General features: G+C 38.2%; 1 protein-coding gene across 15 annotated transcripts in view; it reads right to left on the bottom strand.

Annotated features, from left to right (window-relative positions):
* Window positions 1–25,823, bottom strand: part of LOC109416574 (protein turtle) — a 149,042-nt gene that overhangs the window by 41,285 nt on the left and 81,934 nt on the right. For 12 of the 15 annotated variants that reach the window (XR_003895162.2, XM_062849073.1, XM_062849076.1 and 9 more), the window contains 2 exons: window positions 14,686–15,470; window positions 6,938–7,065 (listed from right to left, as the gene is read on the bottom strand). Coding sequence is in view for 14 of the 15 variants with exons in the window: in XM_062849073.1 (XP_062705057.1) it covers window positions 6,938–7,065; window positions 14,686–15,361 (804 nt within the window). In the remaining variant the exon portion in view is untranslated. The other 3 variants (XM_062849081.1, XM_062849080.1, XM_029864421.2) reach the window with 3 other exon arrangements.

Here is a 25,823-nt window from a genome sequence, read left to right as displayed (position 1 = left end):
TTAGATATTCCCCCAGGAATTCCTCTTGAAATTGCTCCCGGGATTCCTTCTGGAGGTTCTTCAGGAATTCCTCTAGGGATTTCTCCAGGAACTGCTACAGGGATTCCTCCACAAAATCTTCCCGGAATTACTCTGGGAACTCCTGCAGATATTCCATCAGAAATTCCTCTAGGAATTCCTCTAGAAATTTCTCCAGGTGTTCCCCTGGTGTTTCCCTCAGGAATTCCTACAGGCATTCCTTTAGGGTATCCTCTAGGCATCCCTCCGAGAATTCCTACAGGAATTCTTCCAGGATTTTTCCCAAGAATTCCTCCAGGGATTTTTTCTTGGATTCTTGCAGAGATTTCTCCATGAGTTCTTTGAGTGATTATTGCAGGTGTTCCTCCAGATATTCATTCAGGAATTGCTTCAGGGACTCCTCCAGGAATTGCTCCAGGAATTCCTCAGGAACTCAAGCGGGAATTCTTTAAGGGATTCCTCCAAGGATTTTTCCAGGTACTCCTCCAAAGATTTCTCAAGGATTTACTTTAGGGATTCCTCCAAGAATTCCAAGCATTCTTCCAGGAATTGATCCAGGAATTCTTTTAGAGATTCCTCCTGCTATTCCTTCATATATTGCTTCAGGGACTCCTCCAGAATTTCATCCAGGAATTTCTCCAGGGTCTCCTCGAGGGATTCCTACAGAAATTACCCCAGGAATTTCTTCAGGCATATCTCCAAAAATTTCATCAGGAATTAATCTGGGAATTCCTTCATAAATTCTGTCAGTAATTCATCCAGGAATTTCCTCAAGAAATCCTTCACGGATTCCTTCAGAAATTCGTCAAGAATTTTCTCTAGGAATACCTTCTGGAATTTTTCCAGGGATTCCTCCAGGAATTCTTCCAAAACTTTCTCCAGGAATTGCTGCAGGGATTCCTCCAGGAATTCCATCAGGAATTTAGCTAAGCATTCCTCCAGGAACATCTTTAGGATTTTTTTCCAGAGATTTCTCCACGAATTTTTCCAGGGAAAATTTCAGTAATTCCTTCGAGGATTGTTCCAGGAATTCCTCCTGAAATTGCTCTAGAAATTCCTCCAGGAATTCTCGAGGGATTGCTTCAGAAGTTTCTCCCGGAGGTACTCTAGAAAATCCTCCAGAAATTCATCCAGTAATTGTTTCCAAGAGTTTTTCTAGAGATTCCTCCAGGAAATCTTCAGGGATTCTTCCAGCAATTCCCACAGGAACACCTCCAGACATTCCTCCAGGGTTTTCTCCAGGAATTGATGCAGGAATTGCTCCTGGACAACCCTCAGTAATTTTATCATTAACTTCTCCAGGAATTTCTCTAGGAAATCCTCTGGGAATTTCTTCGGAAATATTTCCAGGAAATTTTTCGGGAATATCTTCAGGAATTTTTCGGGGATTTCTCTAGGAATATTTCCAGAGATTCCTTCAGGAATTGCTTCAGGGATTCCTTCAGGATTTTCTCAGGAATTCTTCTAGGCAAATCCTTCGAAGATTCCCTCTGGAAATCGTTCAGAAATTTCTCCAGGAAATCCTCCAGAAATTCTTACAAGAATTCTTCCGCCAAATCTTTTAGGGCTTTCTGCAGAAATTGTTGCAGAAAACTCTCCAGGAATATCTTCAGGTTTTTTTTTGGGGATTCCTCCAGGCACTCCTCCAAGAATTTTTCCAAAGATTCCAAAGAAATATAGAAATAATAGTAATATGAATAGAAATCTCCCAGAATTACTCTACAGATTCCTCCAGACAGTCATCCAGTAATTCTTTCAAGAATTTCCCTAGAAATTCATCCAGGAATGTCCCCAGTAATTCCCACAGAAATACCTCTAGGAATTCCTGCAGGCATTCTACCAGGATATTTTCCAATAATTTCCCTAGGAACTCCTCCAGGAATAACCCCAGGCACTTCTTCAAAACCACCAAAAATTTTCCTGGAATTGTTCCTGGACGTCTTTCAGAAATTATGTCAGCAATTCTACCAGAATTTCTCCAGGAAATCCTCTAAGGATTTGCTCAGAGATTTTTTCAGGGATTCTTCCAGGCATTCCTCCATGAATTCCTCCAGAGAGTGCTTCCTCCAGAGATTTCTCCACGAATTTCTCCAGGGATTTTACCAGAGATTTCTCCAGGAAATCCTTCAGAAATCCCTCCAAGGATTTTTCCAGGAAAGAATTTTTTTCAGAATTTTTTCCTGGAATTCCTCCCAGAATTCCTCTGGAGATTTCTCCAGGAATTCTTCCAGGGATTGCTCCAAGAATGTATACAATAATTTCTCCAGGAAATTTTCCAGGAATCACTGCTGGGTCTCATCAGGAATTCCTGGGATTATACCAGAAATTTGTTCGGAAGTTTCTCCAGGCATTCCCTCAAGATTCTATCTAGAGATTCTTTCAGGAATTGAATTCCAGTTCAGGAATTTCTCTAAGGATTCCTAACAGGATCCCTTCAGAAATTTTGTCTGAGATTTCCCCTAGGAATTCCTTCAGGTATACTTTCAGAGATTCCTCCGGGAATTCTTCCAGGGATTACTCCACCTAAGTGATTTTTTCAGGAATTCCTCTCAGTTTCTCTTCAAAAATTCATTAAGGAGTTCCTTAATACATTTAAAAAATCCTTCAATCATTTGTTCCAGGGATGTACCCAAGAATGTTTCCAGGATTACCTGATGATTTTTTTTTTTAATTTCTTCAAGAACTTCTGAAGGAATCCATCCAGCGTCTAGTATTGGATCTTTTCAAAAATTCCATTATTTGAGAGTTCTCCGAAAATGCCTGCTGCAAAGTTCTTGAAAAAATTCTTTCAGGAATTCTCATAGAAATAACTCGAGGGTTTCCTTCAGTAACAATTTCAAGGCTGTTATGAGAATACTTTCAAATTTTTTTCCAAGGATCCTACCAGGAAAACGTCAATTGACATTTCCTTAGAATTATTCTCTGAGATTAAAATATGCAGTATATGAGTATATAAAACAAACTTTTGGGAGAATTCGACAAGGATGTACTCGGAACAATTCAACTGATGGTTTATTCTTAGAGAAAAAGATGTCCAGGACATTCCAAAATTTTCAATAATACAATATACAAACTGGATGATTAATTATTGAAAGAACTCCAGTTAGTCATAAAAGATATTATGTAGACATTTTGAAAAAAGGTATTCAATTTCATCGTGTTGCGTTTAGTTATAAGAGCTAGTAGGTACAAATTTGTCAAGATTGCTTGCCCTCCCCTGACCGAAAAGTTGGCTACGCCCTTGTTTGCTTCTATCTCAGTTCAAAAGCATGCTATCAAAAACTGATGTGTAAAGGACATTTACGTCATAGTTTTATCTAAAATTTCACAGATTAAAGCAGTAAGTTATACTCTCCTCGTACTCACAGCTATCTCACGACTTGAGTATGCGTGGCTCCCGGGGAGCTCGTCTCATGCGCTGCCTGAGCTGTTGATATCTAAGGTGAAAAACAACTTCTTTGTAACGAAGATCTCAACAACCTTTTTCCGTATATAACTCAAGTGTTTGGTTGGTCTTTTCGATACGACTAGGGAATCTCAATGCATAACTTAAGGTTTCAATTCTCGTTCGTTTGGAAAGTTCTTGTCATGAAATTTTCAACTTTAATTAGCATGAGACGAAGCTAATCAAGCACATCTTGAGAAAAATGAGGCGCAAAACTCTGAGTCTCAAAATGTATGTACAGTGCTCCTGAGAGCTTGCTTGCAATGCGGCTCCAGTACTTGGAACTACAGCACGTGTACATCAACTCTCAAACACAATACATGTAACTTATAGGGTAAATGAACCAATAGTGGTGCTATTAGTAGCTCCTTGTGGTAAAATAATTGAATAAAATTGATAATACCCCAAAATAAAAATTCTGAAAACGTTAATCGATAGTTTTTCACTTGACTTTGCTAGGAAAAATGTGAAAACCATTGTTTATTTAAGTTTTTGCTAATAAATCACTTGCACCAACTATAGGTACACGGTTCCTATTATGGAGGTAAAATTTAACATTGGTTCCTATAGTGGCACATCCCATTGAATTGCAAGGGAGCAAAAAATTTAAGGAAAATAATTGTTTAAAATAGATTTTTCGGCAAATCCTGAACACAAAACTGAATTAATGTTAATAATTAGTTATGATGCATCTATTGAAAATGTCATTTGCAAGCTTTTTGTTCGAAATTGTGCTAAATTGGCACTACCACCACTATTGGTACTACCTCCACTAAGGGAGCTTTTACCCTACTAGTGGAAAATCCGTCAGGGTATTACTGTGACAATAAAACACACACCTATTTTTTCACTTTCAAAGTCAAAGGCAGTCTCAAAATGATAGTGCATAGCTCAAGTTTCTTACTGCGCCAACAATGACGCTAATCTTCTTTGACGGCAAGAGTGAGAGTGACCACACAATATCAATCCCATATGCAAATTGATATGCCCTATCACAGTTAAGGTTGATGTCCCCTCACAAACACTGACTGCCGCTGCTGTTACTGCTGCAGAAATACAGGGGATGGCCAAAATGTTTGGGATAGGCAACTTTTTTTCTCTCACAAAAAAATTCAACATGTTATAACTTTTCGTAGAGTGCATCAAAAAATCTCAAATTTTGACTGTTTGTCAACCTATTATATGTGCATCATTGGTACAAATTTGTGCTCGATTGATTAAACTTTCGCAAAGTTATAACCGTTCGGGTGAAACACTATTTTTTAGACAACTCATTTTTGAGCTGTCATATCTCGGAAACCAGTGAACCGAATTGAATGAAATTTTGAACGTACACTAACAATATACAGATGCTTCACAAACTATTAAAACATAGATATTTTTTGAACGTTGAAAAAAGTTATCATGGATTGACACTTTTTGGATTTTTCTCGAAAAAAGGTAATTTTTTTTACGTCAATGTCAATAAATTTTAGTGTTGATGTCCAAAGATTTTCCACTTCTGTTCTCAAGTTATCTCTAGTCAGATATATTAGAGCCTATTTAGATTGAAGAAAGAACACATTTAGCAATTTTTGTATGGTATTGTAAATTTGACTTATTTTCCTCTATATGGGTAAACATTTCAACCCGGTATAACTTAATTCGTCGTGAGAAAATATTACATTTTATAACGTTGTATTAAGTATCAATATATTGTTCATAAACGTTAAAAAATTCATTCAATTCGGTTCACTGGTTTCCGAGATATGACAGCTCAAAAATGAGTTGTCTAAAAAATAGTATTTTACCCGAACGGTTCTAACTTCGCGAAAATTTATTCAATCGAGCCCAATTTTGTACCAATCATGCACATAGAACAGGTTGACAAACAGTCAAAATTTGAGATTTTTTGATGCACTCTATGAAAAGTTACAGCATGTTGAATTTTTCTGTGGGAGAAAAAAAGATGCCTATCCCAATCATTTTGGCCATCCCCTGTATCTTCTACCTCACACTTCCTCCCAGTTGTGCCGACCTGACCAGCAGCAGCCAGCACACTGAACCTAACCTCAAATACCACGTCCGACTTCCTGTGTCTGTCTAGCGCAGTCTGGTCTGTTGGCAAGACTATGCTCCAGGTTTGCACACCGTCGTCGTCGTCAACCAACAACGATGTTTTCTTGTGGTCTCATGTCTCTACATACCCACATAGCCGCCGCAGCCTTTTGTTCGAAATGTCGTCCGTCTGCCTTTCGTTCCCCTTCATCAAGCACGCCCGAAGAAGGGCTGCTGCCGGAAATCGAAATCAGTTTTTCTCTCCAATATAGGTTTGCTGCCCTTTGGAAGCTCATTAAACTGTATCGAAATTCTTGGTTCAAGTGTTCTCTTTCAAATTATTGTTTCGTTCCTCGCAGCAACGAGGCGAGAAAAGGGATTATTTAATTGGATCATAATAGCTTTCTATGTGTAGAGTTTGAATGCAAGTCATATAACTAGAATATGCCGTCGATGTTCGAGTTATAGAAAGTTTGGATTCTTATGGTAGTCGAAATATTTAACGGATTCAAATTGCTTTAAAAAAACACTAGCATAAAAATGTCAGCAATCAGCAAACAGATTTTGCGTTGAATTTGTTTAGTTTCCTGCATGCAATATATCGTGGGATATTCATTTTCCGTTCATATTTTTCCCTCTGAAGGTTCCAATTAAGGTACCAAACAGTAAAAAAAAGTGTTTGCCCATCGCATGACAACCACATTATAGAAAATCATGGCAAAAAGCTATGAAATTATAGCAATCTAGCCACTGATTTACCCCTTTGTTTCTTTCGCTGACACATCGCCATAGCCAAAGCCACAATGCTACAGTACGGTATAATGCAGAAGAACAACCTGCCGAATTGAGATATTGATAAATAAACTAAACCAAGGAAAGCCATAACTGAGGACACGCATTGGCAATCGATACCGGGACATTCAATATAAATTGTCTACGATCATAAACTGTTTCGATTTGGCTAATTATAGCAATAATGCAAACAGAACTCGAAAAAGTAATAAATCGCTCTCGACCTTCCGTAGCGATCGAGGGCCGATATAGAACGAAACCGAAACGAAACCGAAAATCTAAAATAGTATCGAAATAGAAACAGTTGAAAATAGCAACAAACAGCTGTAGACTGCAAAATACTTAGGTCTAGATGAGTATTTATGAACTCTGAGTTTGCTATTCTTTTTCCGAGTTACGACGCCTAACTCAAAAGGCACATTGGGGATTCGTTTTCATTCTAAGCTAACTCATTCTCTCTTTTTTTTTCTGTTTTCAGTGATGACTAACTTTGTTTCTTTTCTGTTTTTGACTTGTTCTGAGGGGTCTGAAGCCTAGCGCAGACTTTGCTCACGAAGTGTGTGTATGTGGTTTACGATTCGTACGATACGAAAAAAATAAACTGGAGAAATTGATTAGGAGTAGAGAGTTGAGTTGATAGCGTACCGTTTCGCTCACCTTCTTCTCCCATTGTAAGACATAGGGAACGGGATGGTCACCGGGGAACTCCACATGACAGTTGAACACGACGCTCTCGCCGAGGATGGCGGTGATGTGAACGGCATCCTGGGGTGCTGGAAGTGTAGAATCATGAGAAAGAAAGTGTTAGGACATTTGTTTTCTAGCTGAATTGTATTTATTTAACACATCTATTATAGATGTAATAATATATAATAATATGTAATAATATATAATATGCAAAAATGTTTATCTTGGCATACTCGCCAAATCTCAAAATCATAACCAAATGTTTTCAATTACCTAGTACATCGAAGAACCCCATATTTGCATTCCCAATCTAAAGCTTGTTGTCCCCTTCTCGAAAACATGGCAATTTTTAAAAATCCTGCATCTCCGTCAATTTTAGTCACATTTCAAAAATCTGGTTTGCATTCAAAAGTCAAAAACTTTTGACATGACTTACCATTTTTTTCAAAACTGTTTGTATGAAAACTATATCTTGAAGTCGCAACAACCCTCTTTTGGCATTGGGGTCAAATTTTGTCCCAAACTGCACACTACGTCAGCAAGCTGATGCCAACGTGATGCAAAAGAAAGGTTAATAAGAGAATGAGCATGAGCATAGTTGATCGCATAACTCGTAGTTGATACTTCGTGATTAGAACAATCGAAATTGCAAAACAACAAACAAACGGAGCAACTGTCATACCTGTCAACGATTTAAATTTAAAATTCAAATTAAAAAAATCCTTTTCAAAGGTTAGTTTTCAAGCTGGCATGAATTTATCAAGGAATCTATTCCGATTCAATAATATCAAGCAAATAGTCAAGATGTTTTTTCAAAGTATGTTTCAGAATCTACTGCCAAGGTTCTTTTAAGAACTCTTCTATTGCTTTGAGGAATGACAAAACCTCTAGGTAGTTTTTATCCAAGTAACCAAAATTTCCGCTTCCCATGACAAAATATACTTTCAAGTTCCGCGAAGTTCAGATAAAGTTCCAAATGGAACTTTCTGGCTGCTTAAGAGGCTAACGATGAGCCTTGCTGGAACTTCGATCACAAGTTTCGGCAAGGCTCACGTTGGCCTCTTAAGCAGCCAGAAAGTTCCATTCGGAACTTTATCTGAATTTTGCGCAACTTTAAAGCTGCTTAAGATGCTACTCGGAACTTTGGCGAAACTTTCAAGTTCATAGAAGTTCAGTTCAGTAGCATTTGTGTTTCAATGAAGATTAAATTTATTTCTTTTACAGAAAACAACTGTTTAAGCATACACGAATAAAAGACAAATATGAATTTATCAAATAAATGAATACTAGACTAGAGCAAAAAAAAAATGCCGCCCATCGGATTCAAACCGATAGTCGCTGCGTCAGAACACTACGCACTACAGTTGCGATTGAGTGAACAGCATGTAAAGTCTGACTTGATTTTCTGTCGGCAGCTAGTTTTTCACATTTGTACAGTAGTGAAGTTAGCTTGACTATGTCAAGTGTCTTCAGCAGCGCAGCAGTAAGTCGGCAGGCTATCACGCAGGAGGATCCAGTTCAAATCTACAATACAGCGACATGTGGGAAAATATCATTATCATTGGCGAATCTAGCTTTTCCTTTTTTCTTGCTCACTCTCCTAAACAAACACGAGAAAGAGAAGGATGGAAAGGGGTGCCGCGGCACCCCTTTGCATCCCGCTCTTTCTTGTGTTTATCAAGGAGGATGAATGAGAAAAATGAAAAAGCTAGATTCGCCAATGATCATTATCAGAAGCAATTTCCAGGCATGAATGCATCACAAACCCACCAATAGGGTGGGGTTGTGATTCTGAAAAACACATTTTTGTTTCTACATGAATTTTGTCAAAGTTCTGCCAGAAGCTGCTTGGAAGGCTATCCAGCGTGCTTATGTGAACTTTCAAGTTCCAAAATTACTTAAAAATGAAGCTGCTTTAGCCTTCTAAATGAGCAACGTCGAACAACCCAAACAATCAGTAATCGTATAAGATGTTGCATAAGATGATAAAGTGGAGGCCATATACGTGCATGCCTTCATTTAAACGTGTGTAAAGTGTGCGAATATCGCCTCCACTTTAACATCTTATCCAACATCTTTTACGATCACTGGTTGACTGGGAAGCTGCTGAGCTTATAAAGTACCCTTTTATCTGAACTTTTGGGTACTTGGGTGAGCATTAGGATTTTTTTTTTGTTTTTATACAAAAGGAAACAACTGAAGGATAAAATTTTCTAAACAATTTAAGGGTTTCAATCAGAGATCCAACAAACATTATTACTGTACAACAGATGAATAAGCCGCTCTTAAGCTTCATTTTGAAAATTTTGGATGAATAAGCTGTTATACTGCTGTCATTGTTACTTGGGGAGTTCTTCTGAAAATTCCAGAGGACAAATATTCCAAGTTTCTTTTAAAACATTGAAGAAAACAAATGCTACAAAAACCGAAGATATGTTCAAACGCGGACCAAATTATTATTCCATATTAGCATCTTCTACACGTCGTTATGATTATAAAATTTATACCCCATCTACTTCATAGATGTCTAGAGATGAGTGTGGACTTTTCCGTTTTTAGAAAAAAGTTAGTGTTGTAATACTTTTAAAGGGGTTTTCAATGTGTTTTCGCATAGCCGAGACCTAGGCCGAGACCGTTGGTACTAAACAATCGATTGCCACCTTCTGTGTTCACATTTTTGTGGAACCTTGATTGTGATGTGATGTAGCTTTTCTGGACATGAATCTGTTTCAAAAGTTTAGTTTTTAGTTGAAAAAAAAATAAAAAGAAAATCGCGTTAAGTACTGTTCCTTTGAATTCCACTAAGAATTTGCATCCTTTGACAGATACGTATTTCGACCTCAACTGTAAGGTCGTCTTCAGTGTCTTGTACTTGACTCGACTCGAGTCACATTGTCTGTTGTGCACATGTATGTCAAAGCGGGAGAGGAAGTTATTTTTAATTGTCGAGAGCTTCGAGCACTGCCTCCCAATCACTTATTGGTATGGCAATTAGTGTGCAGTCGGACTCTCGACGGGTCGGTCCTCGGCCGACCGAATACGGTAAGGGTGACCGTAGCACCTTACAAATGTCAATTTCTTGATTTTGCTTTGGCTGACCAAGCCATGTGGGAAATTACACTGTTGAAAATGACCGCTTTGACATACATGTGTTCAACAGACAATGTGTTAGATGTTCATCTAATCCCATCCGAAGGAGGTTTGGATTGTGAAAAGAAGATAACCATGTGCGACTGTGGAATCGAGTTCAGTTCTAGGCCTGCTGGCAACGGAGATAGTCGAGTGACTCCGTAGCTTGTAGGAATAGAAGTGCCCGTCTAGCGAATTGGGAGTCGTGAGTTCGAGTCTCACCGGAGTACGTGGATTTCTTTTCATAACTTCAAATCTCAATTTGTTCATCGAGCACATGTTCTGTTGTGCACATGGATGTCAAAGCATTTTCAACAATGTAATTTCCCACATGGCTTGGTCAGCCAAAGCAAAATCAAGAAATTGACATTTACAAAACTTGTTTTAAAATGATCAATTTGACCCCGGATTACGGGACCAAAACCCGGGTAGAGGAAAAGAGCTCGATAATAGCATATTCTGATATTGAGATCAAAATGTGATATTGGTTTGATTGATATAAGAGATAAAAGATCTCAAAATAATATCTAAAATTTACTCCTGCAACATCATCACCAGATCATATTTAGATCTTGTAAGATCTAACCAATAGCAGCAAGCTATTCGTTTGATCTTAAAATATCACATTTTGATTTTGTTCAGATGCTCCAGATACATTTTTCAGATATTATTTTCAGATCTTTTATCTCTTATATCAATCAAACCAATATCACGTTTTGATCGCCAGTACTTTACCTCTACCCGGGAAGACATCTAAGAATACGGGAATGAATGGAAAAACATTCAGAGAAGATCTAAAAAAACATTGGAAAAATCACCAAAGCAAGAGCAACCTCCGATATTTTCATGAAATCCATAAAGGGATCCTAGAAGGTATTACAGCGGGATTTAATGTTAGGAAAAATTGTGGAAGTTCGGGAGGATTTTTAAATGAAATTTGTGGACGGATATCAAAAAGAAGAACATTAGGCGAATTTCTGATAAAGAATCGTAAAAGGAACTTAACCGAATGTTGACCTGCGTTGATCGTCGAATGATTTCTACTTTGCCCCAGCCGATTATTGAATTTTTGAAGAAATCTATAGCAAATTCTATGAAAGATCTGTGGAAGAGCCATTTTCAAAACTTCGGTTAGAATTACAGAACCATTACCGACAAGATTTATGGTTTTTTTTTTTGTGTTTTTGCAGTAGTATTTTTGGTAAACTGATTTCGAGAACCCTTCTCAGGTCCTACTGAAACCGAAGAAACACTCATTGGGTTGTTCTACAGATTTTAAACAGTTCTGGAATGTCCATAGTTAATTCCTTGTATGATATTTGGGTGCTATGAGTGAGGATGCACATCCATGAAATATTATTGAGAAAAACATTGTGATTATTCTATCATATGTTTTGGTATATTGCTTCTATCATTCTTTGTGAATACCTATGAGATGTCGATGTGGGTCCTTATTGCAATCCTTTTTAAAATCAAGATCACGGAGACGAACCAGCCTCGGGCTGAAAGTCTCGATAATAAAGATAAAAAAAAAATCAAGTTCAAATCAAATCAAGACTCTTCAACCCCTTCGAATAGCTTCCAATAATTCTAATTAATTATTCTGTTTTTTTGTGAATAGACTGAATGGGCAATAGAAAGTTGAAATAATTCGCTTGACTGGGAAAGAACCACAATCGATTCAGATTGTGCGCGGTAGTAAGTGAGGAGAACGTTTTAATTTAATGAGCGTTTCTCATGCTTGTCCTGATCAAGCGTCAATAGCTATTTCTAAAAGAATTTTCAAAAAAAAGTTGAAAAAAACTCACCTGAATCCACTTAATAAAGTTTTTTATGTAACCTGTTAACCCTTCAGCGCGCGCGCTGTTGTAAAAAGTACAACACTACCAAAAATCCTCGCTTTTCGTATTCAGCGCGAGCGCGGTGCAGTTTCGGTTGCTTGATAGCGCGCGTCCTGGAAGGTTAAAACAAAAACAATCAGATACAGGGGGTGTCCAAAATGATTGGGATAGGCAACTTTTTTTCTCTCACAAAAAAGTTCAACATGCTGTAACTTTTCATAGAGTGCATCAACAATTCTGAAATTTTGACTGTTTGTCAACCTATTATATGTGCATCATTGGTACAAATTTGAGCTCGATAAGTTAATCTTTCGCGAAGCTAGAACCTGTCTCGTAAAACATTATTTTTTAGACAACTAATTTTTGAGTTGCTATATTTCGGAGACCAGTGAACCGAATTTAACGAAATTTTGAGCTATTATCAACAATATATTATTGCTCAAAACATTGATACTTTTTAAACGTTGAAAAAAGTTTTGATGATTTGGCATTTTCACCCATATAGAGTCAAATTTACAATACCGCACAAAAAATACTAAATATGTTCTTCCTTTAATCTAAATGGGCTCTAATATATCTTATTATAGATATCTTAAGAACAGAAGTAGAAAACCTTTGGATATGTAATGACATAGATGTGAAAAAAATACATTTTTTTCGAGAAAGTTCCTAAAAGTGTCAATCCATCATTACTTTTTTCATCGTTTGAAAAGTACTTATGTTTTAAAGAACTTTCTAGCATTAATATATTGTTGATAAACGTCCAAAATTTCATTCAATTCGGTTCACTGGTCTCCGAGATATGACAGCTCAAAAATTAGTTGTCCAAAAAATAGTGTTTTACGAGAACAGTTTTAGCTTCGCGAAAAAATGACCAATCGAGCCCAAATTTTTACCAATGATGCACATATAATAGGTTGACAAACAGTCAAAATTTAAGAATATTTGATGCACTCTAGGAAAAGTTACAGCATGTTGACCTTTTTTGTAAGAGAAAAAAAAGTTGCCTATCCCGAACATTTTGGCCACCCCCTGTAAGTTCTTGAAGAAGTTTTAACAATTACTTCTAAAAGAATTGTGATAATATAAACAATATCCTAAGCAAATATGTTCTGAGAACCATCGTAAAACCTAAATTACTCTAGTTTGGTTTTACAAATTATACTTTTTTTTAAATTTGAAACAGAAATTTCAGTTACTGTAGGAAATTTTCTAATGTATCCCTTATCGAATCTTCAAAGCAACTTCCCGATTTTTTTTTCAGAGAAATCTATCAAGTAAGTTCAAAAAAAAATCCAGAGGAAAATTTGAAGAAAGATTGCACTGACAGCAATCTGGAAGGGTTTTGATGCAATTTATTGAGGTATTCATAAATGAATCACTACAAGAACTACTGGAGGAATCTCGCGAAAAGCTTCTATAAATGTAGATAGAGATTTTTTTAAGAAACGTATATAAAAATGTTTCTGACGAAATCTCTAACGTAATTTTGCAGTTATTCCTGAGTTAATCTTTAACCCTAATAAGATGTTGGGTTCAATTTGACCCAGGATGCACACTGAACACGCACCCCGTCAACTAGTGTTCCTTGCGTAACATCTAAAGAAGGTTAAATGAATTTGTGCATAATCTTCAGAAAAGTTCATGGAAAACAACGACGGCAATTACTGAAGAGATTTCCGATGGAATCTTCGAAGATTAATTGGAATCACATCTTTAACAGTAACCCTAGCCCACAACTTTACGAAACTCCCCATGTAAAAAAAATCATGAACAGAGGCAATCGATGTTGAGGTTCGCTGTTCTCATAGCAACTCATACATTGAGCATTTCATAAGAGTAAAATTCATGCTATATTTTTCACTAATTTTACCCAGTGGTGAGTGCTTCAAGTAGTCCTTGACGAAATACAGCATGTTTTTTTTTTTTAATTTTGTTAACTTTAGTTGCAAAGGGTGTTTTTTTTTATAGTTAATTCTAGCAAGTATATATTTTAGACTTGAATTGAAGTGCACTTAAATAACTATGATATATTATGTTTCGAGCTCAATGTTTATTAAAAGTATATTTGAAACTTCGAATCTTTGACAATAAGTCGAAAGCATGAATTTTACCTAAAAAGACAAAAAGTTGAAAGGATGAAAGGTCGAAAAAAATCAAAAAGAATCTTCTTTCCTAAAGCGTGAATTTTCATAAAGTCATTCATATTCGACCTTTAGACCCTTGACGTTTTGTCCCTAAATCATTACCGTAGAGTTAGTTGACAGTTCAAATTGCTGAACTGACTAGTACCAGAAAAGTTCTATCGAGCTTCGAGTCAATAACAGTCCAAAGTTCTTTTAAGCAAAGGTCATTGAATCTGTCAGAGTCGTCAGAGTAGCTAGTCATCGTGGACAAACTTGAAAATTGAACCTGTGATAATAATAATAATAATAATAATAATAATAATGATTGTAAATCGGATAGCCCATATCCAAAACATCTCTTGGAAATCCTTAACCCTCATTTTGCATTAGCATCTTTTTTAACCTAAACCGTACACTCAACATGATGGAATAGTAATATTACACACCCAGTCATTGAAATGAACAGTTTAGAAAAGATATATGTACATATGTATGTAATGTAACCTCTTACGTAAAATGAAGTTTAGTGTTATCAACAATGATGACGCAATGCCAAACAATTATAATTTGATAAATTTATCTCTTTAAAAGCAAACATTCAAATACTCACCAGGTGGACTAATTGAACTAGTACATAGGGTGATGCACAGGAGCAGTACAAACGATGAGATCAGCCAGTTCAACGCCGCCGCACTGCAGCTGTACTGTTCGCTCAATTTGTTGGTGCTAAGACTAAGGTTCCTCCGCCGGACTGCTAGTGCCCTTTCGATATTACTACTGCTGCAAATGCTACTGCTGCTGCCGTATCTGCTATTCGTCGTTTGTCTACAGCTTATGCTAGTGTTGTATGTGCTACGGCCGTTAGTTCTACTATAATTACTATTATTATTACTGTACTGGTTGGAAAAGTTGTTGCTAACTGATTTCGATTTAGAATCTGCAGTTTCTGTTTGTGTTGTTTCGGCCGCTGTTGTCGTTGCTGTTGCCGTTGCCGCCGCCGCTGTGACGGTTGCAGCCTTTTTCTTCTTGATGAAGATGGTAGTGTTCAGACTTCTCCGCACCTTGGCATGGTGGAAGCTGGACACGTGCCGATAGTCGGCCTGCTGGCTATGGCTGCTAACAGTCGGTACGGTAGGTGTGGTCGTTCCCCTGGTTGTGGTGCCACCGGAAGTGGCTGCGGTTGACGCCGAAACTGTTGTTCTCGCTGTTGATGCTGTGGTTAGCGATTGCGACCGGCTCAATGCCTGACACCACCGGAAAGCCCCAGGGTCCACGCACATGCCCATGCCTCTGATCCCATAGTCACTATGCTAACGCATCGTCGTCATTGCACTTGCTCGGTGTATGTTCCCGGGGTTTGGGTCGAACTGCGTTTTCTGGCGGAATGAGTGTCACCTGTTGAAAAATGGAAGAAAAGATGAAAACCGTCAGTCTGGCTGGCTGTGAAGTGAGAATACGGAAAAACTAATTAACACCGCGCTAGAGATGATGAAAAGCGCATAAAAAGCCGGGTAATGGTTGTAGTTAGCTTCTTTTTATGACCACTAAACCGCGTCGCCGACCGTCGACACAAATGGTTGGCGAACGACTCGAGGCGGAACGAGGAGTGGAGACAAGCGTTGATGGAACAGGTTTCGCAACGAGTAGCTATCCGGGAATAGGGAAGCAGCCGGAAGAATCAGAACCACCGCACAGTGAAACCAGAAGGGTCAAAATCTAAACATCTAAGACTAAAAGTGAATTACGCTTCATTACAACTTTGAAAACATTCCAACAGTTTTATTTTACTTTTTTTTTATTTATTGATATATTTGCAATGCAAGGCTACATTTTTTTATTGCAAAAAGAATCTATTTGATGGTACAAAAAAAAAGTTTTGAATACATAACAGTTCTACTGTTTTCTACACCAAATTTTTGAGAAGTTTTTGCTTGTGAATGAACGACGTTCGTCCTTTGAGATTATTCGAGTGTATTGCGTAGAAGTTTATGTCCAACACCTTTCCCACAAAACGCCAAAGTTACATTGTGCAATCCAAAGAGCCGGGAAAAGGCGAGCGGTTTTTTAACGGCCGTTTGGCTGTAATTGTTGCTGTAAAATTTGCAAGTTCTTAGGAACTAAGTACCCGGTCTTACGCTGGCTGGCTGCTCTCCGGCGACAACGACGTTCGTAGCGGAACCACTTTTCGGTCGCGTCGTCGGTCCGTCTTGCCCCTGCTCAATGTAGCACAACAGCGCAGCGTGACGAGCAATAAACATAACAGCATTTGTAGTAAGCGAATTCCGATCGGGGTTTATTGTTCGCTTTGATGAATTTTGCGGAATTTAATTGGTGAGAAATGCTGTGGCCGCCGAAATTTTCGCATTCCGTTTCCGAAGGAAAATGATTCAAACTTAATAGCTCGGCTCTGTTTTATATTCATCATAATTTTACTAACCAAAAATCAGCATTAATTTATTCCAAGGAAGTTTTTTATATTCATTTAGACCTCCCAGGTCATGAAATCCTGGGTACGCCGAGTGGCATTCCCTTAATAGCACACTCATTAGCAACTGAACCCATCTGTTACCTTGCTTCGTGCACTACTGGTGGTGAAAATTGCCACACGAAAAATATCAATTTCCATGCCATCTCGCGCGCCAGTAATAACCCTCGACCACAGCTATCAATCACGCCATATTTGTTAGCGAGTGCCATGCTTTGGCGCAAAACACGTACAGGTAATTCACAGTCACTCGTCCGATTCGTTTTTCGCTTGATCCAATTTTCCGAGCATTCATGAGGAAAAACAAGTAGAACAATCCAAAGAAGACACAAAAGCAACTTGTTTTCCTCGATTGATGTCGATAGGTCAGATGTTCGATTGGCAGCTTCATTTATCATTCGGTACCTAATACTTTAGAAGGGCGAAACTACAACAAAGCAATAGGAAGGATAAATGAATCCTTCTGTTTCTACTGTACTGCCGTTCCACTCGTAGTTGTCCAATGTTACTTTTCGACAATTTTCACTTTTTTGCATAAGACGCTCTGTTTATACATATACAGGGTGTTAGGTTCCTGAGTGCAAACTTTTTAAAGGGTGATAGAGGACCATAAATGGTGAAAAAAATTGTTCTACGCATATGGTCAAATCTCAACCGTTACGTAGCTATTGAACTCCCCATGTTTTTGACTCTTAATGCCTTAACTGGCTATAACTTTAAAATGGTCAAACTTATCGCAGTTTTTTTACCCTTATTCGAAAGATTATTGAATTTTCTATCAAATGGCATCTTTGAACCGATTGGTTTAGTTAAATAACTAAGTTTTCTAGAGAAAATAGCTTAAAAGTTGTGTGTTTTAATTTGTTTTTGTCAATTATCTTTGAAAAATGCGTAATAATTTAAAATTCTTTCTTTGGCAAAGTTGTGGCCTCTGTTTCACTCTACAATTCGTTCTTTGACATCAAACTTCTATCTCTTATCGTTTTCTTGCAATTTCGTTTTAAACGTCGCATTTCAGATCATAAATTTGCAATCGTCATGGTAAGCACTTTTTTGCGCACTGTGCCGCACATTTAAATCAAAATTGCAAGAAAACGTTAAGAGTTAGAAGTTTGGCGTCAAAGAACGAATTGTAGAGTGAAACAGGAACCACAACTTTGCCAAAGAAAGAATTTCAATTTATTACGCATGTTTCAAAGATAATTTACATAAACAAATTAAATCACGCAATTTTTAGCTATTCTGCTCTAGAAAACTTAGCTATTTAACTAAACCAATCGATTCAAAGATGCCATTTGATAGAAAATTCAATAATCTTTCGAATTAGGTAAAAAAACTGCGATAAGTATGACCGTCTTAAAGTTAAAGCCAGTTAAGGCATTAAGAGTCAAAAACATGGGGAGTTCAATAACTACGTAACGGTTGAGATTTGACCATATGCGTAGAACAATTTTTTTCACCATTCATGGTCCTCTATCACCCTTTAAAAAGGTTGCACTCAGGAACCTAACACCCTGTATTTTCATTTAACATCAAAAAACATAATACATTTACATTAACTTTAACGCATGAATATTGCAATGCTGCATAGTTAATGCTTTTCTTTTTTGTTGGCATTACGTTCTAGCTGAAACAGAACTTGTTTTCCACTTGAATGAAAAGTATCTCCGATAGTTGTCAGTTTCAATTGAATAAAAGTGTCTGACGTCAAGCACATACACCAAGTATAGTATTCATTCAACTAAACTGAAGTTTTAACCAAGAGGCTCAAATGTCTTGTAGCATAACGAAGCCAATGTTATATGCCGTGCTAGATAGCGTCAAGGACATTGACTGGTATATGTTATCGGATATGAAAATCTCAGAGTGTATGCGAGTTAGTAAGAGTGTTAGCTAAGGGATTGATGAGTTTATCCTATTTTTTAATTTTCTTGTGTTATTGGGATGCTGATTGATTTAGTGAATCGGTAAGTGAGTAGAGCATCGTTTGGCTATTTTTTTGACACATAAAAGAGGACACTTGCAGATTTCAGATAAGAACAAATTTAACACAATCCCGCACAGGGAGCATCCATTAAGTACGTCACGCTAAAATTGGGAATATTCAATCCCCCTCCCCCCTTCGTACTTGTTTTTCCTATACCTCATACATTGCTTGCCACACTTCCATAAACGCCCCCCCCCTCTCAACTCTCAGCGTTACTTAATGGATGTCCCCACACAAAAGGCGTGTTACAAAATTTTCCTACATTATCATCGAATAAACAAGCCCAAACTTCGTATGACAAAGTGCTCTGACATTTCATTTGGGTTTTAGCTTTATCGAAAGAAGTCCATTTTTAGTTATACTATTTTCAGGAATGCCGTAAATTGATAAGTGAGTGAATTGATTCTTACTTATTCATTCAATCACTTGTCTTACGGAAGATTGTAATATAAGAATCGACATATCTTTGAACTGCACAGCGAACAACCCAAAACCCATGATAAAACCCAGTTCGTGAGAAAGCTGGTTGATGAACAAGTTAGTGAATTGGTGAATGATTTTTTCTGTGAGTGAGATGAGTTAGTGAGTTGAAATGTGTGAGCTTGCGAATGGGTGATGATGTGTAAGTAAACTGGGGAATGTGAGTTGGTGAACAAGTAATTTGAGAAGTGAATGAGGAAATGGTAAGTGTAAAATTTCATGAGTGAGCCTCCATGTGAGTGAATTGAAGATTGAGTGACTTGGTGAATGGTTTCGTGAGTGAGTAGATTGATGAATAAGTGTGTATGTTGATAAGCGAGTGAATTGATAAGTGTGATATGTAAGTTGTAAGTTAGACGTAAAGTTGACGAGTAAATTAGTTCAAGGAAAAGTGAGTGTAAAGTTTGAATAGGTTGATGAATAAGTGAGTTGGTCAGTGTATTTTGCATTATGTGTATTAGTGCACTCACTTACTAACTCACTATATCACTGGCTATTTCATTCTTTCACAAACAGGCTAACTCATTCACTAATTCACTAACTCACTAGCTCACTCACTCACTGACTTGATCATCGATTCACTCACATATCAAATCAGTTACTAATAAATAATCCATCTCACTACATCACCCACTAACTCCCTCACTAGCTCATTACATCCCTCACTAACTCATAACATGGTGTGGCTTCGTGGTCGTGTGGGTAATGTCACCAACCATTTAGTCGCATCGTGCTGAGGAGCGCTGATTCGATTCTTGTCGCCGCTGTCAGAAAAAGCTTTCGGCTGTGCCACTGGGCGTTGCATGCTAGTCCGTTGTCTAGTGTCGTACTTTCTTCAAAGAGTGAATAGCTCACTGGAAGCTTTGAACGTGTCCGTGTCTTTCAATATCACCCACCAACTCACTACATCACGCACTAACAGGCTCTCTTGCTTCCTAATTCACTCACTATCTCACTCATTTACTCATTTTTTACTCATTCATACACGCACTAACTGGCTCATTCACTCACTGATTTACTTATCAACTCACCACATTACTCACTTAATCACTAACTCATTCATTTACTCACTAATGGGCTCATTCACTAACAGGCTCATTCATTCGCTAGTTCACTAAATCACTAGCTTACTCGCTCACTCAGCCATATACTTATTAAGTTACAACATCTCTAACTAACTCACTAAATCTTTCACTTGCTTTTTTATTCACCAACCCTAAAAAACCCACAAGTTTACCAGCTTCCCTACTCAAAAATTCGCAAACTCACTATTTTACAAACTCACCCATAAACTCACTTACTTACAAATTTACTTACTTACTTGTTTTCTTCCACTCACTCACTAAGTCATTAACTCACCCATTTACCAACTCACTTACTCATTCATTCATTAAGTCGTTAAATCACTCTTTTACCAACTTAATCATTTACTCACTCATTAACTTCCTCATTATTTAACTTACTCATTCACTCACTCACTCATTAACTTCCTAATTAACTCAATGAATAACACACTAAATCACTCAATAATACCCTGACTTTCACGGGACAGATCTCACATACAGATTAACCCACCAGCTCACGTACTCACTGCCCTACTCACTGAATCATTTACTCAATAATTCACATACTCTCTTACTGGTACACTTATATTTACGGAACAGATCTCTTTCCTAAGCTCTATTACTTTCTTAGTAAACAACTGAATCACTCACTAACTCACTGAATCTTGGGGCAGCTCACATTCACTCACTTACCTATTCACTAAACTTCATACTCATACTCCAACTGCTTCACTTGTTTTACAATATATTTTTACATGAAATTAAAGCTAATTTAAAAAATTAGTCATTGAAATCAAACTGGCCATGAGGTATTTGGCGATGTGCATAAATGAACTTGATCATTATTGGTCGACCGGAATTATATAAAAACCCTACGTAAGGAAATCCTTGAGTAATTCAATAACGAATATCACAAAAAGTACCGTAATGAACTCCTGGAGGATTTCCATCCAATGAGCAAAAAATCAGAAATTTTCCGGAGGATTTCCAGAAGGATCTGCAGGAATTTTCAAAATGAACTTCTTGAGGTTTCTGGAGTTCCTCTAGAAATCATGAATAGTAAGACGTTTTGGATGATTTCCGGATGAAGATCTCAAAGGAATCCTGGAAGTAGTCAATGCATAAGGTGGAATCCAAGAAGCAGGTCCTGAAAGAATCCCGACGGATGCTCCCGGAGGAATCCCGGGAGGAATTCCCGGAAGAATTTAGAGAGGAGTTCTTGGAGGAATCTCAGAGTGAGCTCCTGGAGGAATCCTGGGAGGAATTCCCAGATGAACCCCGAAAGGAGTTCTTGGAGAGTTCCGAAAGTAGTTCCTGAAATAACCGCAGAAGTAGTTCCTGGAATTCCTGAAATAAAGCCAGAACGAACTCCAGATGCTTTCCGGAGGAATTCCAGAAGAAATTCTTACAGAGATTTTAGATGGACTTCCTGAATCCCAACACGAACTCCTCCAGATACTTGCTTCCAGGAGAAATCCCAGGGGGAATTCCCGGAAGAATTTTGAGAGCAGTTCTTGGAGAAATCCCGGAGTGTGAGCTCTCCTAGAAATCCCGGCAGAAATTCCATGATGAATCCTTAAAGGAGTTCATAGAGTAATCCCGGTAGTAGTTTTTGAAATAATCGCGAAAGTAGTTCGTGGAAGAAGTTCTTGGAAAAATACCGGAAGAAATATAGGGGGAATCGAATTTCCTAAATAAAGTTCAGGGTTTCTAAAGAAATTCTTGAAAGAAACTCAAAAAGAAATCCTGGACGAATCTCGCATGGAGGAGTTCTAAAGATATCCCAGAAGAAATCTTTGCTGAAATTTTAAAAGGAGTCCCTGAAGGAATGCCAGAACATACTCCAGAAGAAATTTTGGAAAGAACTTTTGGAGAAATCCCCGAAGAAATCTTTGGTGAAACTCTTGGAAGAAACCGAGTGTTATTTCAGAAGAAATCCCTTAAGAATCACAGAAAGAGCTGTCTAAGGTATCCGTACGAAAACATGTGGGAGAATCCAAGCAGGAATTAGAACTAGGAGGAATCCCAGAGGAAATTTTTAGTGGAATCCCAGATTAATCTAAGATGGATCTCAGAAGAAATTCCTGGCAAAGCCTCAAAGCATCCTTAGTAATCCCAATAGATAATAAACTCCCTGAACATCCCAAAAGAAACTTCTGGAGGAGCCTCGAAAAAAGTTTGTGGAGAAACCACGGAAAAAAATCCTGACGGGATTCCGGATGGAATTCCTGTGGAATTCCAGAAGGGGTGCCACCAGCATTGCTGGTCATAAATCAGCACATTTTGCCAAGCACGCGAGTCCCGCATTTTGTACTCAATCAAACCACTGAATTTACTAGTCATTTACCTTAGTTTGACTCAGAAAACGTGGCGTTTAGTGCCCTTTATGGTTTGCAGTGACCAAGCGATTGAAATCATCACTTTCTTTCCCTTTCTCACACCAACCTAAAGTGTGACGTAGCAGGCACCATTATTGCCTAAAAACAAAATCATCATTACTTACACACCGAAGAAGTATGTTAGTACCAAGCAGTCAACTCATTGGTTGGTTGTATAAGTGTAGCTTGTCTGGTTACACTAGAGCAGCATCTACGGTCAGTCAATCTAGCTCAAGCTCAAACTCAATCTTCGGAGTTGCTAGGATCTTGAGGTTTCCTCAAGGAACTGTTTACTTACACCGTAAAAATACTCAAAAATAAGCAGCTATTGGATAGCAACGGACTTATTAAGTAACGGTACTCACACTTAACCACTATTTGTGTTCGTCATTAGCTGACAGCTCTGATTGTCTGTAGTGTAAAGAATATTTGAAAAAAACATGAAAATTTCAAGTTTTTAAATTATATTCTAAACTTGAAACTTTTAAAAATGCCAGCCATATCACCAGCCTTTCGGTCATATTTTTAGCTTAAGTTTCAACTTAGAAAATTCTATCTCAGAATTTGCTGATAGGTTTGATCTCTGGAATTCATATAATTCTGGGCCAGTTTACAGTCTCCTTGTTTGCTACAGAAAATATGAAAATGGCCTATTGTTAATGAAATTGTAATAGAATACAATTATGAGATTATTCATAGATGAACAATAGACTCTGTCCTAGTTAGAATGGTACGCCAGAAAAAAAAGACAAGAACAATGGGTGGTACAAGCCAATATTTAACACCGCAAAGCAATAGAGTTTTGTTACTAAGACCTATTTACTGTTTGAGGTATTTATTTAAAATTACTAGAACAAATCACTGATCATCTCGATCCCAAGTGATACATTCTGGAAACCAGAAAAAATACAGGGAACCCAGCGAAACACGTGTTAGCAGTTTTGAACTTTATGGTTATTTTATGCTTTTTGGGACACCTATTTAGTTGCCAATCTCACCCTTTGGCAAAACTTGTTTATCATCTCGTTGCTGCCTCTCCGACAGAAATACTCCTCGGAGAAAAGCCACCCACACCACCGTCACTACCTACCACAGCGCTCTTTCACCCTCGTTCTAGTTCACCTTTTCTCTCGAAGACAGAACACCCTGGCAAGTGTTGGCCAACTGACTATGGGTCTTGTCGTAAGTCTACGATAGAAGCGATATCCTCCTCGCCGTAGTTCTTCTTATCATTTTCGCGGTAGTGACCTTCTTCTTGTGCTTATAAACACACCGTCGTCGCCGTGTCGTATCATCTCTTCGTAGGTACCAAACCAAGCCACGGTTTCACTCTACACAGCAACAAACACAACACGGGCGGGTGTGGTCTGACCAGATCTATATTGCTGTGTTGGGAAAAATTTCGCCAGATGCAATCACATGGTTTTCGCTCCGGGAATCACTACCTTTGTACTAGCAGCTAGTGGTATTTTGCGTGTAGAGTGAGCGAAGATGCATTCCAAAACTAGTAGTAAACTTTTGAGTTGACGTAGAAGGAAACTACACTTTACAGCTAATTACGTTTCAGTCAAGCTAAAAACGGAACAAATCTCCTCCAGAAGATTTCATTCATAACCATTCGTTCACTACGGATTTTGAACCAACCTTGATTATACACCAATCGATAAATGTGACATTTCCTTTTGTCACTGCAGATTTTCCTCGTACGTCATGAACGAACTGAAACTAACTTCCAGCGATGATTCGTTTCGCATTCGCACATCTGGGGCCATCCCAAAAGAGCACATCCTAATAGCACAGCATCGAACTGAACATTCCACTTGATCCCGAACTCATTTGAATAATTTCAAGTCAGGAAAATTTCATTCAAACGGGACGATTTTCACTGTAATTCCACCCTGATTTTACATACATAGACTTTTGCCTTTCCTGCTCACACTGCTCGAACATACTCGTTTAGCAAACGAGTCGTGAAGAGCGCTGCTGCTGCTCCTTTCTCTTTCACGACGGCAGCCAGGCTCACAATGCGCTCCCAGAAGAAAGCTCTAAATTATTCATGGAGATTTTTCCTACAAATTTTCACCAAACTCCCACTGCCAGCCATTTCACTAATAGCACTCGAAAAAACTTTCCGCCAACTATCGTTAATTCACTGCGCCTCTTCCGTGGCCCTCTTCATATGCACTCACTCCAAATGAAACTTTTCGTCGTCCTGATGCTGCAGCAAATCCATCCATCAGCTCCACAGCACTCGCGCGGTCCGAAGGCGTGTATGTCAAACGTGAAATCAACCACACGGCCAGCAGAGAGTGAGTTGTGCTGAAATTGTCCTGGAAAATTGTCCCTCCGCCGCCGTGTTGTGTGGTGTGTATCGCAATTGCTGCTCCTGTTGGTGTGGCGGCTCAGGGTGGAACAGTACAGGCGAATCTCTCTCACCGCCGCCACCGGGGCGAAAAACCTCTCCCACGATGTTTTCCACGCTCTTCAATGATGTACTGGTCGTGGAAACTACAAAGGGGGGTGTTTTCAGTTTGATTGTTTATGGCTAATTCTGTGAACCGTGTGAACCATTTAATTTGTGTTTACTAATTAGGCTTCCACATCTATCAAGTGGACAACCCTGCATTATAAAATCACCATTCAAAAAAATCTGTCGAATGCAACAAGAATGGGGTACAAATCCCAAAATACCAAGATGGGGTAAAATGGCCCAACTCATAAAATCATTCCGGAATGTTATTTGATCTTTTACTATTGGAGAATGGTGTCAAGATATGTTTGCATAAAACATTCTTCTAGAAGCTAGGCCGCCAAACCCACGGAAAATCTTTTGATTTCCCCCTGTGCTTACAGTTAAGGTTTTCTGGTGATTTTGTTACCAGCCAAGTGTTTCCAAGGAGATTGAGACACACATGGAGGCGCATGGTTAGTGATGTCTACTCTCAGCGAAAAAAACTAAATAAATTCATCGAAATACCTTATGAAAATTTGCTATAACTAAAACTTATGGATGCCATAAGAATACCTTATAAAAATTGATCGTGCTTGTTATGACAAATTTCATAAGATAGACTTACATACAAAAAGGACAAAAAATCTTAAAATGATGCAGACTGGATTCAATCCATGAACATCGGGATCACTGAGATCGTGCTTCATCCAAACGGCTACCGACGCTTGAGAATACCATGTTGCTAAACATATATAAAAGCCAAACTGTGAGATAATTTTACGTTATAGAGTGACCTTATGAAATTCATTCGGATCATTATGAATTGTTTAAAGGCCATTTCATAAGTTGGGACTTATGGAAATCTTAAGTTTAATTGGCTGAGTGTACGTCATCATGTTAAG

This window comes from Aedes albopictus, chromosome 2 (assembly GCF_035046485.1).
Source record: "Aedes albopictus strain Foshan chromosome 2, AalbF5, whole genome shotgun sequence".
Taxonomy (NCBI): domain Eukaryota; kingdom Metazoa; phylum Arthropoda; class Insecta; order Diptera; family Culicidae; genus Aedes; species Aedes albopictus.
Note: the sequence above shows the minus strand (reverse complement) of the source record. Positions and strands in the feature narration are given on the sequence as shown.